Source organism: Centroberyx affinis, unplaced genomic scaffold (genome assembly GCF_046629955.1).
Source record: "Centroberyx affinis isolate AG114_WGS23_722 - 3 ecotype Tasmania unplaced genomic scaffold, CSIRO-AGI_Caff_v1 ptg001373l_1, whole genome shotgun sequence".
Taxonomy (NCBI): Eukaryota; Metazoa; Chordata; class Actinopteri; order Beryciformes; family Berycidae; genus Centroberyx; species Centroberyx affinis.
Window position 1 is genome coordinate 239,581 of NW_027279859.1, and position 20,437 is coordinate 260,017.

At 42.2% G+C, this 20,437-nt stretch overlaps 1 protein-coding gene across 1 annotated transcript in view; it reads left to right on the plus strand.

Moving 5' to 3' along the window:
* The window catches only part of clybl (citrate lyase beta like), a 56,113-nt gene extending 41,261 nt beyond the window's left edge, over positions 1–14,852 (plus strand). The window contains exons 3-8 of the mRNA XM_071525981.1: positions 199–387; positions 5,434–5,535; positions 6,859–6,952; positions 7,598–7,765; positions 12,555–12,679; positions 14,524–14,852. Coding sequence (XP_071382082.1) covers positions 199–387; positions 5,434–5,535; positions 6,859–6,952; positions 7,598–7,765; positions 12,555–12,679; positions 14,524–14,619 — 774 coding nt within the window. The 3' untranslated portion in view covers positions 14,620–14,852. The remainder of the gene's footprint in view (positions 1–198; positions 388–5,433; positions 5,536–6,858; positions 6,953–7,597; positions 7,766–12,554; positions 12,680–14,523) is intronic.
* The last annotated feature ends 5,585 nt before the right edge of the window (positions 14,853–20,437 follow it).

Here is a 20,437-nt window from a genome sequence, read left to right on the forward strand (position 1 = left end):
TTTGCTCCTACAATAAGTAGGCCCGCTTTCAACATTAGATCTATGTAATTCAATATTGAATCCACTTCCAACTTAGCACAGTTTGAATAAATGAACATCAAATGAAGTACAATGAATTATTCAAAGTAGTACAATCTGACAAAGTCAACTTCTATTTAATAATTATAATGACTGTGGTCTTGTGCTCCTGTGCTGCAGACGGAGGCCAGGGAGACCATTCCCAGGATGCTGGTGGAACTGGACCTGGGGCGGACAGAAAAGTGTGTGAGGGTGAACTCGGTATCCAGCGGCCTGGCTGAGGCTGATCTGCAGGTCATTCTGCAGGCTGAGGTGCTCCCTCCTGCCCTCATGCTGCCCAAAGTGGAGGACACGCAGGAGGTGCAGTGGGTAAGGCGACAGGTCTCAGTCCGTATTAGAGATCCGAGTCTTTCAAAAGAACAAAAATAGGCTAAATGGAGCTATGAGTGAGCTTTCTTACCCGTTCCTCCAGGAAGCTGTATACATGCAAAAACTAAACAAGACTAAAAATATCCATGACATTTCTTTCCTTCTCCTCCCTGTGTCTTTTAAAGAACACAGTGGTGCTCTTACACAAGCCCATGAAGTAAGAGGAAACCACGGGAATCTTCAAAGCAATCATAACAAACTTTTCCATTTCCCAGTAAAAGTGGGAATCGATCCCTGTGGCAGGACCCAGGGAGAGACGGAGTGTTTTTCTTGGCTCCGGCTCAAGAAACAGATGACATTTCTTCGGATTAGCTTCAGAAGCCTGATAGGTCCCTGCAACAACACAATGGTGACTTCTACAGTAAAACCTTATATAACCGCACTACAAACACTCAACTGGACAGGCAGAATGAATGGAAACATATATTGCATTTACTTATTCACGCGCACATTTAAATATTGTAATATATTTCAGTTGTCCAAACATTTTACAAAGTCAAACAGCCTCCTTTCCCGGTTACTAAAGTTTCACTGTATGACGAAGATCACAGGCCGATACCAGATTTGATGGAGGATATTGTGAGCTTTGATCACCACTCTAGCAAAAGTTATTGATAATTGCACAAATAAAATAACTTGAGGTTTTTTTCTGAAATGATTACCCACCAATATTGTTCCTATTTTTCCTTATAAATTAGTGTTTGCAATTTGTCCATGCTAAGTGGCCTGTGCCCTAGTTAAGAGAGGTGTTTGTGTGGGTTTGGCCATCCCTCTAGCTCTCTATAAAGGGGCGCTGTGCGGATGTCAGCTCTCGACAGGTCAGGAGACATTGACATCATTAAAGCAGGCCGTTCTGATCAGCTCCATATGGGACACTTACCGGGAGGGACCAGGTTACTGTCTGCCTCCTTTTCTGTTTGTGTGTCTGTGTCCTTCTGTCAAGTCAATTCCATTCAAAGGTGCTTTATTGGCAGGAAATTCAAAAGTACTTTTTGCCAAAGCAAAAACACCAAATGACAGAGTATGCCCAGATTCAGATAGCAACCATTCTATCGTTCATTTCCTTCTGTCTCTGTCTCTCTCCTCTTGATCTATCTATCTCTCTCTCTTTTTCTCTCACACATCTACAAGTGTAAGCAATTTAGTCTAGCTGATTTTTTAGTTGAGTTAGGTGACTAAAACTAGGTAGCTTTAGGTGGCTATTTTTTTTTTTTTTTTTAAATAATATTTTGTTGATTGTGTCAAATTACAAATTGGCAAAACAATGTCAGGGGATTAAGAGAGAGGAGAGGTGAATAATTTTTTTGTTAGGGGAGACAGAGAGGGGTAAGGGGTAATATGGGGGGGTGAAAGAGAGAAAAGAGAGTGAAAGGAGGGTGACCAGTCTGGCTTTTTCCCTCTATGCGTTACTTATGCACACACACACACACACACACACACACACACACACACACACACACACACACACACACACACACACACACATATACACTCACACAGGGTCTTGGGGCCAGAAGCAGGAAGTTTTTAACTAGTGGTTTTAATTAGAACACGTCTATTTCCTGCTGCCTTTTCTTTCTTCCAAGTATAATTGCCGACAGGTGTTCACAGATTCTCTCCCCTCGCTCAGCCGTTTCCCCCTTCACCTCTATTCTTCATTTGAAAAAAAAAACAACATTATTTTTGTTCGCCATTCTTTTTTTCCCCTTTAAAATCCAAGTTTTTTTTTTAATGCTGGAAATCTTAGCTTGTATGTTCACAGCTCCAAAACAAATACACCAATAAGTAAATGCCTATCTTACATAAAGTTTTTACTAAAGCGCAAAGACGACCTTTACGTTTATTCTGTAAGTCACTTGTTTATATCAATACATTTCCCCTCAGGACAAATATATTCTCGTGGATGCAAACTTAGTCTGTTGTGTACCTTATACACATTTGATTTGCAGTGTGTGTGTTTGTGCACAAGCAGGTGCATGAATGTGTGCCAGTGAAAACCACTAAGTCAGGCTTGTAGCTCTTGATGGGACATTTATTTACCAGTGTGTGTGTTCATGTTTATGTATGTTCCCGTCTCCGTCTGCCTTTCATGTGTATGTATTTTCCTCCTGTCTGTGTGCTTGACTTTTTCTTCAGTTTACATGCATGTCTGTGTGTCTGTGCGCATCTGTGTGTGTGTGTGTGTGTGTGTGTGTTGTAAGCATGTGTCTGATTTTCTCCACTCTTGTAAGGCAGTGCAGTAAATCCCTCTCTTGTTTATTTTCCTCCCTTTTTATTGATATTAGCACTGGAACCTCCAGACTGATTTGTTGCTAAAAGATGGACTTACTTGTTTCCCTTTGTGTGGAAATCTTTAGCTCTGCCTTTCTCCTCTCCCCCAGCCCTTGTGTGACTGACAGGCCTTATTGGGCTATAACAGGCGTAACTCCCTCCTTTGTCCGAGGACAATTCTCACACAGATTCGGAGCCGTGTGCATTCTTTGCCCACCACACTATTTGGTGTGCACTGGGACCGAAAGAATCGCACCCCGGCCCCGCTCCTCCTCTCCTCCTCCTCCTGTCCCCTCCCCTCATCCCCTTTCTCCGCTTCCCCTCTGTGAAATGAACACTTCAGCAGGCCGGAAACATTTAATCTGGCCCCCTTTTGAAGAAAATTAATTGAAACTTGTCCCACTATAGCCTCCTTTCTCTAGCTCCATCTCTCCCTCCTTCCCTTCTCATGATCGGGTGGTGAAATCGTCAGAGGGCTTGGTGTGTAGCGAGGCCTTGAACGGCAAGAAGAGGTGGGTTTTTTTTTGTGTCAGTAGTGAATAACATCTCGAAGGGTCTTCAGATTGAGTGCCATTGACAGCTAATGGTTGCATCCACACGACAGAGGAACAATGAACGAGCGCTGCAGCGGCTCTTATATAGTGTGAATCGGGCCCTTAAAGTGTATTATTGTTGAACTGGAGAATACACCAGAAGGACATAAACATGAAATCAGAGAGGCTTGGCCATTGAGGCTCTTTAGCCAGTGGCGCCGCGTCGAGCTGTCATTTGTTTTCCCTCGGCCGAACCCAAACAGCCCAATCACCGCAGCCTTGTTAGAGTCTTGCGCAGCGCGGTGTAGCGGTGGTAATCTGTGTGTATTATCAGGTAGGTTTCCCCACAATGTGCAATATCTCTCCAGTATCTTCTGTCAGGGAAATAGGTTTATCTACACCCTCTTTTCCCTCCTCTCCCTCTCTGCCCCCCTCCCTTTCTGTGTTTGGGGAGGAGGGGGGATATTATGCTAAGCCCCCAGCGTTAGTTTTTATGTTGCCATAGCAGCCTTGCTCCTGCAGGGTTGTGACCTCAGATGATTACAGTACAAAGCCTATTGGGTCTTGAAAACCTCTTTGAAGATGAAAAGTCTTTGATGGTTTGTATTTATGCAAATCTCTCAGATATGATTTATCCAACTGAGATTGAATGGGGAGATGATTAAAATTGCCCCTATTTTTTGAAATCCTTCAATGGAGGCCCACTCTTTGAGTTTGAGAACAAGTGTGGTGTGAGTGCGCACATGGGGGTTATTTTGGTCTTCATTTAGAAAAATAGCGGTGCTTTACCTGAGGTTATTTATATCTGTCTTTTTCCTGGTGTGTGAAAGAGAGAGCGAGAAAAAGGAGAGGAAGGGGGGACATGGAGTTAGACATTTCTACTCTGAGCTTTTCACCCCCTCTCCTATTTTTTTTTTTTTTGGACTGGCTTTGAAAGGAAATATCTGACGGAGGGGGCTTTTGTGTGTTTCCAGATGATAGATTTTGGAATTTGGGCTACCCCACTGGCAGTCCAGAGCTAGCTGTGAACTGGTCTGTTGGAAAAAATTGGAATGCTTTGGTCTTCAAAGAACTAAACTTGGTTTTAAAGCCCTTCTTAGGTGAGCTCGCATATTAGCAGGAGCCGTGCAGAATAAAGGCCTCAGCAAAGTGTCATATCACACTCTGATTGTTGCTCCAATCTCCCTGTTCCCTGCCACGGAGGGGGGACGCAAAACAGAATAATGTAGGAGTAAAACACACTCAAAGACATCCCAAATCTTGTTTCTTCTCCCCTTTTTTGGTACTTTTTCTTCTTTCTTGCGCGGTGTGTATGCATGTGCTCGAGCGTGCGCGTGTGCATTTACATGTGAGCGCTCTCTCGGGGGAGCACATGCTGTAGTTGTGCGGAGCCTCTGAAAGAAGGTAGAGCAGAAGACTTCAGACGAAGGGGGAACCCTGGTGATAATGTAAAATATTTCATTTCCCCCTGCTTTGTCGTTCCTCTCCCCTGCTCCCCTGTCCCTGCTATTTGAACACTCACAGATTTATTTCTGAATAAGGAGTGAAATGGGAACGATACAGGTAATAAAGGTGTCAAGATTTATATCAAAAGTGAGTTTTTGTACATTTAAATTTCTTTTTTTTCCCTGTCTCTCTCTGTCTTCCCCCACAGTGGATTTGAAAGAGCTGTCTTACCATTTTATGTATTGTTAATCCTGAAGCTTTTTTCACAATTTCAAATTCACTCTGACACAAACAGTTCAATATCTCAGTTTGGGTTTCCTGTTTTTTCCCCATTCATATAACTCATAATGCATTAATGACTCCACTGAGCTTGGCAGCAGTGTTTCACCACACATATTAATGTGAAACACACACAGATTAAAACAAATATATCATAACTCAACATTTCCTTGGCTTTCAATGGTTGTCATAAACAAAATTAAATAGTTTCAAATTGATAATGAGTCTTAAAAACATAGAGAAAAAGTAAACACGACAGAGGATATATGAGCTCCAGTGCCGCACAGAGATTTGAGGAATACTTGAGTTGTTTTAGAATATCTGTAGTGTGGCGTACACAGTAGTGAGAACAAATGAATTTATTATGATTGTTTGGAGTATTTCTTTTTTTTTTCTATTCAGATGAACAATGGCTATAGTTAATGAGTTGTGCGTGTGATTGTCCCTGTGTGTTTAGTTTGTTGACAGGTTTCAGCACCACTTGAAAGGACGGGCGCTGACAGAGCCCGTTCGCCTGGTCACCTTCGTGGAAACCGCTGTGGGCCTGCTCAATTTTAAGGTAAATTACAAACAAACCCAAAAACTGCCTGCGTAAGACATTTTGCTGTTTGTCCCTTGTTCACTTTAGATTAAAGACTGTGTCAGCCAGCGAAACGCTCCACGTGTCCAAAAAGAAAGGGATTCAAAGCACTCGGACAGTCTCTCAAAATGAGGCTTTTGAGCCTGTTTTTTTTTCTTTTTGTCTCCTATTTTTCTCTGTCTCTCTTTCTCTCCAGACACACTGACATGTTTTAATTAGACCTGTTTTAATATCATCTTATTGGATGAGTTTTTAATGATTTTTTGGCAAGCATCAAAGCAATTCTGGTTATATTACAGCACGACCTTCAGCTGCACGGGGGAAAGGGCACGGTTTTGGGGATTTGGGGAGAAACATGCTGTCCTTCTTTCTTTTGATTTGTCTTTTAGTTCCCCCCTCTTGTTTTGTGATCGTGTCTGTGTGTGTGTGTGTGTGTGTGTGTGAGTGTTTTTTTTTGGGTGGGGGGTTGCCTCTGTGTGCTTTCTTGAGAACACCCTGTATCTTTGCCCAGACTGAACCCCAGGTTCCAAGCATGGAAAAAAAAATCGCTGTGTCACAGCTAGTGGTGAAATTAATTTGGAAGCCGACAAAAGCAGGAGGCACATTCCTATTGTTCCATGCTCTTCACCATAGACAATCACATTCCAGTCATGTTTTTTTTCCTCATTCAATAGTCTTTGTGGCCAGTAGTCTTATCTTCAGCTGTCATCTTAGCAAGGTGTCTGAGGCAGGCCAAAAATGAACAGACATCTCTTAGTATCTGTGGGTGTTTTGTGTGTGTTTTTGTGTTTGTTTGCGTGTAAGTGTGCATGTCTGCATGCGGTGTGTTTAGTGGAACAGTTCACATTAATGTCAATCTTTGTGAAATGGAAGCTGGAGTATGAATTAGGGTTAGACCGATATACATATATATATGTTCATTAGCATGGGTTTTAATGGAGAGTTTTAGTGCTTTTTCACCCTAAAAATAATAAAATTCCAGAGGAAACACTAAATGCTTTTATTTAGAGTTTTTTGGAATGAAAATGTTCAAAATTATATATACAGAATATAAGCGTAAAATATCGGCTATTGGCAGCTTTAATCCAAAAATATTGTATCCACCTTTGAAAACCCATATTGGTTGGACTCTAGAAAGAATATAGGAATACAGCTTATGGTCAGCATCAGAATGTAAGAAAAGAGAAACGTGACATGGTGCAAAGATGTATAACATTTCTCTCCTGCATCTGTCTCGCTTGTGTCTGCCTGTATTAGACACATATTCTTTGTGGCTATAACACACCGCTGTGTGTGTTCCAGGCGGTGTGCGAGGAAGTGCGTCGACTTGCTCCCAAGGCTGGTCTCCACCATGACGGCGTGGTGTTTGGCTCTGATGACTTCTGTGCCAGCATAGGTGCCCATTAGTCTGTCCGCTCCACACAACACACCACTTTCTCACCCTTTGCTATCTGCCATTCTCTCTTTCTCCTTTTGGTTGTATGGGAGAGAACATCACGTCAAACTCTGTTGTTAAATCTGTCAGTTTAATGTTGCCTTATCTCCAAATACATGCCTCACAGTACATGCCCCCCATGCCACCTCTATGGTGTATTTTGGAGGAGGAATGGAAGAAGTTTGTATGAATTGCAGCTGAACCAGTTACAAATGTCATTTTACAAATCGTCATTATTGAAGTAGGTGGTGCTTGGCAGATCGTAGGTATGCCAAATTTACCAGTAGACTCTACCGATCCATAAAAGGTTTTAAGTCATGGTCTTCCAGGCATGCATTTTTGCCAATAAGGGAAGTAACATTCAAATGCCAGATGCTAGAAAGAGAATGGCATGTATAAGGAACATTGCTGTCCTGGGTTTCATACTCGCTCCTCTTCCATTCATCTTCATTCTAGATCCATTACATCTAACCCCTATCCACCTCTTATTTCCTTGCACATCCACTTGTTTCTCTCTGAGATCTTCACCACGCATCCTCCATACTGTATGTAATGTGTGTTGTACATGCTCACATTCTGCATGTGTACCCATATATTTTCTTGTAGGAGCCACTCGGACTAAGGATGCCAGGGAGCTCCTTTATGCCCGGCAGAAGGTGGTGGTGACCACCAAGGCATTTGGGCTGCAGGCCATTGACCTGGTCTACATCGACTACAAAGATAAGGAGGGGCTGAGACAGCAGGCCAGAGAAGGAGCTCTCATGGGCTTCACAGGTACAGTTTCTTACTATGTGACTCTCCAGGCCAGGTTCACCCCTGTCCCATTAACCGATAGGATAGCTCATCTGCAACGGGCTGCAGAGCTTTTACTTCTGCCCTAGGTCAATATATATCTATATATCTTTCTCTCAGCCCCCCCAGACTCCTCTGATTTATTTTATCCCATCACATCTTCCTCGTCTGCCTTCCTTTATTTATATCCCATGCTCTTTCTGCCCAAACCATTCAGGCCGATGCAACATTTCAGTGTGTCCCTTCTCCGCTCCTCATTTTTCCCCCATCACTCTCTCTTACTCCTCCCCGCTTTCCAAAGGAGAATTGGACTTATGAGCTGTTTCATGAATGTTTAAAATGTTGCTTAGAAAAGCAGTGGGAGGCAGCAAACGATCTCCCGGCTTTTCATTTGAAATTGACATACATTTCTCGCGCACTGTAGAAAAGATATCACATGTCCGTGATTTTATTACCGGCTACATGTCTTCGTCTTTTTCACACTCCACTCCACGCTTTGGTTTCCGTTCTAACGAAACCTGGATAGCACTGCTCAGTCGTTAAACGTTGGTCTCTGATTATGACATTTCTGTTCTGCCCACCATGAAAGGAGGACTAAATGGTTTTGTGTGCGTGTGTTTGTGCATGTGCGTGTGTGTGTGTGTGTGTGTCAGAGAAGGGAGCAGTTAGCATCGAATGTTAGCTTCTAGCTTAACAGAGCTCAGTGTGTGTCTGTAGCCAGGCAACGCTTTCAGAATGTGCGTGTGTGTGTATGTGAGTGTGTGTGTGTGTGCGTTTGCGTGCGTGTGCCCCACAGACTGTGTGTAACAGACCGCAGGAGGCAGGACAGTCTGTTCCAAAGTGGATATTCCAGAGTTATTCTTCTATTGCTGCAGCAAATATTGTTGTTCTGGTATTTTCGTCCCTTGAAGAATAATTGATTGAGGCATTTTCTCCTGTTGTCCGGCTCCACGTAAACGTGAGAAAAGACCAGCATTGGATCTCGAGATATACCGTTTTTTTTAACATGCCGTATTGTTTCGGTTTGGATTTTTTTTTTATGTGTCTGGCAGCAGTAAGAGTTCGCTGAATAGAGCAGCACAAGGTTAGACATTACATTATGATCATTAATGGGCTTTCACACTGGAAAGAAATGGAGGAAAAGAAGTGCTTGGCATTTGCTTTTATTTGCCAAATCATTAATCCATGAGCACCCTCCCCACGTTGCACTGGCTTAGACACACACACACACACACACACGCACACACACATGCACACAGTCAAACACTTTCCATGTCGAATCTTCTTGCAGGTGATCTTCTAGCATATGTCTTGCATACTCACGTCCACTCACACATAAATATGCACGGTGATGTAATGGATTTTTTTCATTGCTTGGAGTTTCAGTGTGTCTTGTATAGCAGCTGATTTTCCAAATGACCTCATTTGCCACCACTATTCTCTGGTCCTGCGGCCTGCAACAGACACTGTTTACAGTGCACAAAGGAGGGTGTGAGGCTATTTTTTTTTGTACGTGTGGGTGTGTGTGCGTTTGTGTGTGTTTACACTGGATTTTTCTTTTTTTTTTATAGTTACTCTACACTACTACAAGGTAGTCAGAGTATTTTCACCATCTAGATGATTTGAATATTGCCACCTTAGAATTTTACATTTTCTCTTTTTTACAATTTCAGTATGAAATATTCACCCAGTCAAGTGTGATAGATCCGATGCATTTAGCGTTGGGGTTTTCCCAAATTGATACAAATAGCATAAATATAATATTTTGATTTATTTGTGTGTGTTTCAGTCTAAATTAATTAAATTAAATATATTTATGAAAACAGAAATGCACAAATGAAGCCTTTGTTGGGAGGTGTGTGTACACAAGGTGAGCCATAACAGACGATGAGGGAAGCAGCCAGCTGATGAAATGAATAGTTTGATTTGATATGGAACAGAACCACTCAAAGGACTATGGATTAATGGCTTACAAGCCTGGGCACTCTGTATAATCTTAGTTAGTGGCTATTACTGGCCAGAGTGTACTTAAGCAATAATACGGTCCAGCCAAAAGCCTCTACCTGTGCAGTAATTGACCTTGGCACTTTCTAAGCCGCATACAGCAGCCATTAGCACAGAGCACGGAAAGCACTGGTGAAACACTAACACCCAGTGCTTCTTACTGGTGAACTGGACGGGGTGAAGGCAAAACCCAGCATTGAAGCTAATTAATTCTGGGGCTTTGACAGCGTCTTCACTTTTTCAGCGTCACATATTTCAGGCGTTTTTACCTGTGTGTTACAACACATTTGCCATTACGCCTTGGTGACAACCAACTGGAAAATATCTGCCTTCCGCAAGTAGAAATAGAGGACGGTTTCACAAAATTGCAGTGGAAATTCTCTGCTTTCAGGCACCACATTTCACTGCCATCCCCGGGACCCTGCCCATCATTCGCCTGAGAGCACTTTGCTAAATAGCAATCCTCCAATGAGATGCCAGCACCACATGGCAGGCTGGGATTGGCTGGAGGGCATGAATGATGCGTTTTGGGGGAACCAATGGGTTGTAACTGAGGGCACCTGAGTCACACTGTCTGTTTCTGTGCTCTGTCACTCTCCTGTCATCCTGCGCACACGCACACACACACACACATACACACAGTGTCACACACACACAAACATAGGACCCACTTTTATTTAACCCTGCCAATTCCAGGGATTCATGACAGAGTGTGGAAACGTACTTCCATCTTCAACTCATCGCCAGAAGCAAAACAGGTGGCAGAGGAGGGAACGCACGCTTCTGTTGCCACGCCCCTAGACCGCAACATACGTGCTGCATACACACACACTCACATACACACATGCACATACACACGCACATGCACAAAATGCATAAAAACACAAAAGCAAAAGCATAAAAACCAAAATACTTAGTCAGTGAATTGCTGCATGCAAGGTGACACACTCACATACGCAAGATTACACGCACACACACACACACACACACACACACACACACACACGCACACACACACACACACACACACACGCACACACACACACACACACACCTCCATCTTGGGACTAAGGAGTCTTCAGGCTGTTTACCCAACAGAGACTATACAACTACAGTGTCCCTCGGCTCTACACACATGCACAAGCATGGATGCAGACACAGACACAGACACACACACACACACACAAACACACACACACAGAATGTATTTTGTAATATTCACACTTGGGTAGTAGGTATCTATTCATCATTAGTCACAATTTAATTAATTATTTTCTTTCATATCAATAATTGGAACCCACTGTCCAAAATCCTTAATGAGAGTGCGTTGATTGTGTAACTGCTGTGTGAGTGTCTGTGGGGTTAACTGGGGTGAGAGGAGCAGATGAAGGGAGTGGGTTCTCTCCTCCCCTCTCCTCTTCTTTCCTCTCCTCTCCTCTCCTCTCCTCTCCTCTCCCTTCCTTGCCTCTTCTCCTCTCCCCTCCTCGCCTCTCCTCCTCTCCTGGGCTAAATTTTGCGAGCGCAGCCCGCCTGCTCGGCCACCTTGAAGGATTTGTTGTTGGCGACAGAGTTAAGCCCTAAAGTGACGAGTTCCTGCTGGCTGCTGCTGGGCTGTCGTTCTCACCAGACGTTTCATAACCTTAACTTATCACTACAAGTTTGATCCGCAAATGTACACGGGATTATGTCTGTGGCGTTCGCCCAGATTTAACTGTGAAGGAGTGGAGGGAAGCGAGGATTGTGTCAGACAGAGCTGCCTTAACTCCCTGTTAGGCTTCTGTTTCAGTTGGACAAAAAGGTGTCATTTCTGCAATTGTCTGAGGAGAGGTTTGGATCTGCTGACATTGAACACTGCACAGAGGAAATTAATAATCACCATATATGCATTTGTAGAAACAGAAAATGAGGCATTTCATATTTTAGTATTTTAATTATGGATTAATGTACAGTAAAGATGCATCAAAAATTACCATTTGGCTATAATCATTGCAGTACTGAATTACAGGCATATTGTCTTATTATACGATACGATTCTATATGTTTTTTTGTTTTTTTTTGCAATTTTCCACGCTTTACTTGACTGCTTGCACGCTTGTGTGTGTGTGTGTGAGTGTGTGTGAGTGTGTGTGTGGGTGTGTGTGGGTGTGTGTGTGTGTGTGTGCTTAGGTCCCGTCGGGCTCGCACAGGCCACTTTATCGTCATCGGGGTCCTGTTCTAGATGACTTCTGTCACAGATTGAAGTGTAACTAAGCGTGCAGCAAAGTTTCTGCCCTGCAGCAGGGCTGCACAGGGCCGGGAGGACACAATAGAGGAGACACCTGATATCACTTGTGATGCATGGCATCCTGCGGCCCTGTGGTGGCCCACTGACTGGCTTAGGAGATGCTGACACACACACACATTTAGAGTCTTTTACATATCCCTCTCTTTCTCCTCCTCTCTCATTCCCTCTCTCTCTCTCGCTCTCTCACACACACACACACACCGCATACTTGTGTGCCAGCCGCAGCCCACAAATATTGATACTCCTCCCGATTTTCTATAACTACTTCTTCAATACCAATTCTCATACAAAAATATGTTTTGTGTTGATTTAGTCCTGGCATGTGAATATAACTACATTAAAACATGTTTTGTTTTTGCTTAATAAGAACAGGGTGCTTCTGTATGTCATTTCATTAGAAACCACTGTCCCCCTGTCATTATACTCTTTATATATTTTTTTTTTCTGTGCATTTTGAAAGTGTGTGTGTTTTCCTGTGTACAGGTAAGCAGGTTATCCACCCGGGGCAGATCCAGGCTGTACAGGAGGAGTTTTCCCCGAGCCAGGAGAGGGTACAGTGGGCCAAAGAGCTGATCGCTGCCTTTGACCAACACCAGAAGGAGGGAAAGGTAACGTTAACACCCTCTACCAGGCAGTGACAAAACAGTGGCTCATTTCTTAGTGTTAAAAAATTATTGTGTAGTTTCTTACCTGTTAGTATTGTGGACAAGTAAGTAGGAAATGCTCACCGTATTTTCCCAGTGCTGAAATATGCTGACACAGGACAGTTCATGAATTAACTCAAAGGGAATTTTCACTAATAAGAAGTTACTTATCAATAACCATAACATGCAATATGACCATACCTAGCTGTATAAAGTATGTATTTTTTGTTTGCATAAAACATTATGTTGTATACAAATGTAGAGCAAAAATAACTATTTAATGGACGGGACACATGCCCATCACTCTTTCCCATAAGCTTTTTAGCGGCTGTCCTGTGACTACTGTGGTATTTCCAATAACATTCACTTAAGCTACCACTTCATTAAGATATCACTTTCATTCTAAAAGAGGCCAACCACATTTTCCAAAATCTGGACCGACATTTTGAAGTTACTAAATTTGGCTGTGGTTTGTGGTCAATGTATGTATAGAGCGCTGTATCCTACTGCTGGGACGTGTCCTGTGACAAAATGACTATTTCTATATATATATTTTCAAATTCTTAAATAAATTAGTTAACATCCCTGTGGAGATTTAGAGAAGCAACTTAGACTGAACTGCAATATTCTTTTTGTCTTTAGACACCCATACCCACACCCATATCCCTCTAGCGTATGGCTCCACTGTGACACCATTTCTGTGTTGACAGTGCGGGGCATGGAGAGATGACAGCGGTCTTTCTCTGCTCAGAGAATTGGACTGATCCTTTGTGTACCCACTCACACACCTCTGTAGTTCCAGAGAATACATACTGTACACCCCTGGGTGACTCTCAGAGACAACATAGGAGACAGAGGGGGGGGAGGTGGGCCAATTAAGTGTACAATATTATTGTTCCTAATTTAGTGCATGGTTGGATCCTGTGTGTTGAGCTCTGTGGGCTATCTGCTGAGGTAATACACAATCTGCCCACACCTCTCTCCCTGCCAGGGCTGCTCTCACTAAGCATCGCCCGAGGGACTCATATCCTACCCTTCCCTCTGCCATGCAGTGCGTTTGTGTGTGTGTGTGTGTGTGTGTGTGTGTGTGTGTGTGTGTGTGTGTGTGTGTGTGTGTGTGTGTGTGTGTGTGTGTGTGTGTGTGTGTGTATAGGGGTTTGAACAGAGAGCAGGGTCAATCCCTTTGTCTTACAACACGACAGGTGCTTGTTTTTCATAATTCTCACCTCCAGCTATTCACTACAGCTACTAGTATCAACTCAATTTTTTATAATGTCTTTTGCTTTTTTGACTTTGATGTTACTTGCAGCTTTTTGTTTTTCCTAGCATGAATAGATAGGCACAATGGTGACACTGTAAAGAGATAGTTTACCTGATGTCTCAAACTGTGTTTTTATAACAGAAGAAAGATGGGGCAAAATTTGGCTCACCAAAGTGAAACATTCTTTATTGATTTACGTTTTCTTCCATAACACATTTCTGCTACAATCAGTGGGATTATGTTTGATTCTTCTGTTCATTTTGAGAAGTGCACAACCATTTTTTATGCCACTTATACGCCACATCGCTCATGCACACAAAATATTTGCTATGATAGATGCCATGAACCCCTAACAATAATACCCTGTATTTTGTATTTTTGGCACAGTAATCTACTTTTGCTTCACCTATACACATACATTAGCATCTGTGAATGATGTTACCCACAGGAAAATATGTAGAACTGAATAACCTGTATTTACAGTGGTTCTGCTGTCCTTTTCTAATGCTGCTCTCGCTTCTCTCTCCTGTATTGTGAACCCGTCCAGGGTGCCTTCACCTTCCGAGGCAGTATGATCGACATGCCCTCGCTGAAGCAGGCGCAGAACATCATAACACTGTCCGCCGCCGTGCCAGAGAAATAAAACTGGAGGAGGAAAGAAAGCGGAGGAACCACACAACGGAACTGAGCTGGGAGAAACTGAAGGAGACCTGATAACACCAGAAACTTTGCAGGTCTCTTGACAGGAATAGTGTCAGAAACTCAACAACTATTGCCTGATGTAACAGGACACTGCAAATTGTGGTTGTAAACTTGTACTCATTGTTGAAATATATGTTTTGTTGATTTTTATGTTGATTAAATTAAATTATTTGATATGACAGTTGACATATAGTTTTATTTTTTTTTTTTTTAACAGTATGAACTCTGTTTATTGCAACAGCAGATATTTGCTTCTATTGTAACGGGGCATCTAGGATTATTGTCTTGTGTGGGCGCTTTCTTGGCAAGCTCTGCAATGTGTGTGCCATTGTGTCCTTCTCCAGTGTGTGTGCCCATGCCTCCCACCTCTCCTGGGTCATGACGGATGCTCTCCCATCTCCAGGGTCCAGGCAGCTGGGCGAAAGGGTAAACAAACACAACAAGCCACTGTTGTTGATCTATTCAGCCAGGGCATGGCGGGCCCCAGCCTTCAAGCCAGGCCTCAGCCCGGGCCTCGACCCCCTGCCCAGGCCCCGACTCACAAACATCAAAGTCCTGTTTGGCTAAAAAAGCCTCAATGGAAGTGCTTAAACTAACAATTTAGCTTTTTGTTTCAGTCTCCTTAGTAAAGCCACGCAGCTCTCTGTGTGTCAGCTGTGAGCCTGTGTTGTTGGTGTGGAGGGCATGTGGCGTCAGACACACTCGGACCTGCACAACAGTTGCTGCTACAGTGTTCTTTACCTGCTCTCTCCTCGGGACAAACACTTAAACTTGGATGTTCTCATTTCAATTCAGCACTATAAGAAGATAAATATTGCTTCTGGCTTATGTTCACCTGTACTCCTGGTGTTATCAGCCCATATATCAACATCTCCGATAACTATTTCTGCTTACACAGCTGTCAGTGATAAATGGTAGCATTTGAAAAATGAACACCGACACCAGGGCAACGCATCAGTGGAGTAGTTTGCTGTGCAGTTTCAAATAAAACTACAATGGGGCAGTGTGAAGCGCTTGTGCGTGTCTGACTTTTGGAGACAGTGAAGTGGGTGTGATGTTAGAGTGGGACAGATTAGTGGCCATGTTGCTCCAGCAGACTAGGACCAAGGCTTTGTCTCTCTGACTGTGGATGGGAGGATAATTGGGGGGGTGTTGAATGGTTAATAGTGCCATTGGTGACCATGGTAATGAAAGGCGCTACACCTCCCCAACCCCACCCCACCCCACCCCATCCACCTCTCTCTCTCTCTCTCTCTCTCTCTCTCTCTCTCTCTCTCTCTCTCTCTCTCTCTCTCTCTCTCTCATACTGTATGATCTATTGTGTCTGGGGCAGGACTGTGGTCTGTGTCAGGCCAAGCCAGACAAAAAGATCGAAACCACTCCTGCGCCCAGCCAAAGGCCCCAACAGTAAGCTGTCTCCTTGGCATTTGGCCACATATCTCCCTCACCCCTGGTTCACTTTTCTGTCATCAATTCACATTCAGCTTGTTTGTTTGTTTTCACCCAATCCCACCTACTATTTTACCCTGAGGTCGGTGGAGAGAGATCTATTTCGTGTGACATTAATTAAATCCTCAAACAGTTTTCGGGTAGAGCCGCTTTGTAGTGTTCCCCAGCTCTGCAGAATGTGTGTTAGATTTGGGATGTAACATGTTTTGAACTGTAGGCATGGATGACTTGAACTACAACTAACCTTAAAATGGAATGATTGGTCTAACATGTAAAATATGTTTCTTTTGCTCATCAATTACAGGATCTTTGGACTATAAGTAGTAAAACCAGGTAAAACTGAAATGCAAGGTCTTGTTCTCTTTTAATAGCCATACAAGCATCTCAAGTCTGGAAACCATAAATGATAAAGCTGTGATATGTCTTGTGATATATCAAACTTTAATATATTTCACAGTGGCTTTCTTACTTCCATTCATTTATCATTTGTGGTGGCTAAATCTTGCTGGTTGGAGGTGATGACCCTTGAACAAATGCATGCATTCCTGATTGTTGGACAAGTCGCAGAACAAACATCCACCTGAATATTACATGAAAAAGCAAACATACAATCAGATGCATCCTTTATTTGTTAAATCACACAACTATGAATGAGTCAAATGGGTTTAACAATCTCTTCATCTAAGAGTTTAATTTGATGTATGATACTGATATACAATATACTGGGTTACTGTTAAAATATTAATAAACTTTTGTCACAATATCAAAAGTAAAGTTGAAAATAAAGCAAAGTTGCTTATGTCAGAACAACTTTGGATCAAATATTTATATTCCTTTCAATATAAAGGATTGAAATGGATAGGGAGAACAATGGCTTTACACTTTGGCATGAAAATGTGAGATTTTAAATTGTCTTCACTCAGTTGTTAAATAAGACAATGGCACCGGTGCATGTACAGTAACACATTTTCCAGTTCCAGGTCCCCTCTTTGACTTTTTGTATCGCTGTATATGGTGTTATTGTACAGTGGACTGTATCAAAAGCTACAGAAATTCAAACTTAGGCGTCATGGCACATGCCGCTGCAGTAGGAATATTCAGCAGTCACTGAAGAGCTAGATAGTGGAGCAGCAGGTGACACTGGTGATTCTGCACCAAGGAGGAGACACTCTGACTGGACAACTGACTTCTCCAACCTGCTAACAACAGGTGTCCCAAAGCACAGGCAGGAAGGAAGATCTCAAAGCAGAGTAAGCAGAGGCATATGGCTTCATGCAGGGACGAATCAAACAGGGCAACTCTTCTGGAGATGATCATGAAATAATTAATTTGCTGGTTTTAAATTTGAAGCACAAAAACCCCTGATTTCCTCCACTTGCTTGCAGGTGTATTATGTCAATTTTCTTATTCCATCCAATATTCCACGTCTTATTTTATATTTACACTAATAGCCACACTTTTTGGTCCCTCTCCTTCCCCCGATTTAAAGGTGTCCTCTAGTCTTCACAGAATTATCTAGGTATAACCCAAATTTTCGTTGCACCTTGACGATTCCAGTAATATCTGGGAATGAAAAAGTAACAGATTTGAGTGACATCTCTGTAGATTAGAGGAATGCATCTTTGTCTGCCTCTGCTGTGTAATTCTACATGACATTTCTATTATGTGTGGAACTGATATAATCTTCTCAGTCCGCTCGGCAGATTTATTTAAATACATCTCTCCGGTATTCCCTGAGAGAGTAAATTACAATTAACACGATTATAACCTCACAAAATTGTGACGGGAATCAATTAGGCTGCGAGCAGTATTTCATAGCCCCGTAATGTGCTGGTCGAGATTGCTTTCATAAATTATGAGGTACAACGCAGGCGGAGAAAATGCATGTATGCAAAACACTGTCAGAGGAAAATTAAAACGAAATGTTTTACATATTTTTCCATTAATCTAAATGGGACCCGTGTGGCAAAGATGGTTTTATTCTCCTAATTCCCCGCCCGGGGATGCCCAAATAATGACTTCATTGTTTTAATAGTCTGCTAATGACAATATATGACAAACTAATTTCAACAAAAGATTATTCCAAAGCAATAAAAGCCCTCGTTATTGTAGCTACAGCACAGTTTGAAAAGAAAAGTGTTAAGCTATTTGCAAAAATGGCTTCAAAACATAATGTGTGTAGAGTTGAACAAGAAATAGCATTTAGGCTAATCATTAATTCTCTCATTTATTTCAATATTTTAGGGATATAGTGTAAATTAGAAGGGATACGGATTTTAATTTAATTTTTCTAAATTTGTACAAAAGCCTTTTTTTCTGGGAAATTTTTAATGTGTCACAAAATTATTACAACTCTATTACCATGATAATCAGTCTTTAATTTTCAGCATATCATTGCCTTGAGGCAGGCAACAAAATGTTTTTTTTTCTTTCCCTTATCAATTATTGCATTCAAAATAAACACAGGCTCTCAACTAAAAAGAAATGGATTCGTTTTACTTTCCCTTCCTCTGAGATAAAGACTTTGGTTTTACACAATTTTAAAAACAAAATAATTCAATTGCAAAGTAATTGGTGTGCCAATATGCACCTTTTTTTTTTAAATGCAATTAATGAATGAAATGCTTTATATTAATTTTACAACGACGTGGGCTTTGGGGTAAAGGGGTAAATTTACTTTTAATCTGTTTAATATATGTTTTTTTTCCTTTTATGTTTATTTGCCCAAAATGACTCATTTTTCAATTAAATGAAATGGTGGCAGGCAAAATTTCTAGGCTACTAATTATATTCTACATGTTTTTCTGAATGCAAACACATGTGTTAGAGGAATATCAGTTTGATATTGCATTGTTCTTAGAAACTGCAAAGCAACGGGCCAGTTTTAACACACAGCCTGTTTCCCCACTGATGATCGGCATATGTCCAGCATCCTTTTCAGTCAATTTGCATGATATGAAATTCGCTGGCCTGTCTGGAGGCTGGATGACTGATCTGGCACATGTGGACCATTACTAACTTCATTTGAGGAGACCTTTTGTCTGAGTGTCCCTGTCAGCCAGACAGTCCGAGGGGACGGAGCGCTGGCGCGGTACTCAGGATCAGAGATGTAGTGGGGGATAAACCCACCTCAGACTCAGTTTAGACACCTTTTTATATGTAGGAATACAGTTTACGCACATTTTTAGGCTGATAGATTATTATGTAAATTCATAGTAAGCCTATTCATACCGAATACTATCAGAATGATGTATTTAAAAAGGATAAATGAATGATTTTCTAAAATATATAATTGATTTTTAGTTTATATTGGTGGATGTTTACCTCATGACTTGTCTATGTCTGCAAATTACAGTTTACCCACCTTTTTATTCACCTCTACATGTGAAAAATGTTCTATAGGTGCTGTATAGCTGCCGCCCACCTATTTCCAAATCTAGCCTACATGCCTTGTTATTCATGGGGAGGGAGAGAGGGGGGATCCTTCTCTATATAATCTATCCCAATCATACCAGTTCAGGGCCTCTGGTTTAAGGCCTAACTCTCGGCCTTGCATAGGCTTCCTGCTGAGTTCAGCTCTATAGGTCCGTTTCCCTTACAGTGTCCCATCTATAGCCTACCTCGACCTTTTCTGGTTACGCAGAAATAATTATTCACTGTCAATGGAGTGCGACTTGTGTAGACCTGGAGCATTCTCTCTTCCAGTGATGTAGTGACGAAGAAAAAGGTGGGTTAAAGATATGACATCATCATAAGAAAAAAAACAAAAACACAAGTATCAACGAAAATCAAATATATTTCCAGGGATTCCCGCTTACAAGACCTTATCCTCGTATATCAGTTTGATACCACTAGTTTTATATCAGCCTGAAACGGTGGGAAACTTTATTCTGCCAATAAAAAGGTGGGTAAAATGATTTTAGGTGACTTTACCTTCCTCTGCATCCCTCCTCGGCCTGACTCCCCCCCTGACTCCCTTCTCCTTAACGGGGCCAGATCAAAGGCTGACCGGCCCCGGTGGAGACCACTAAAAAACCCGGCCGCTTTGTCTGCTGTTGCCAGGAGGCTGGTAAAGTGAAGGAAGGGTGTCGGGGAGGAGGAGGAGGGGGGTGCATGGTAATGAGACTCGTTATAGTGCGACAAAAGTGTCTCCAACTTGTTTCGTTTTTTACCTTGAGTGTGAGTGAATATATAGAGTCCATCGGTTATCAGATCTGACTCCTTCAAGTTTGTTCTGTAACTTGGGAGGAAGCCTCTTCGACTTCAACTTCACTGCAGCAGAAGTGGCACTCTACTGTTTTATTTCTGCT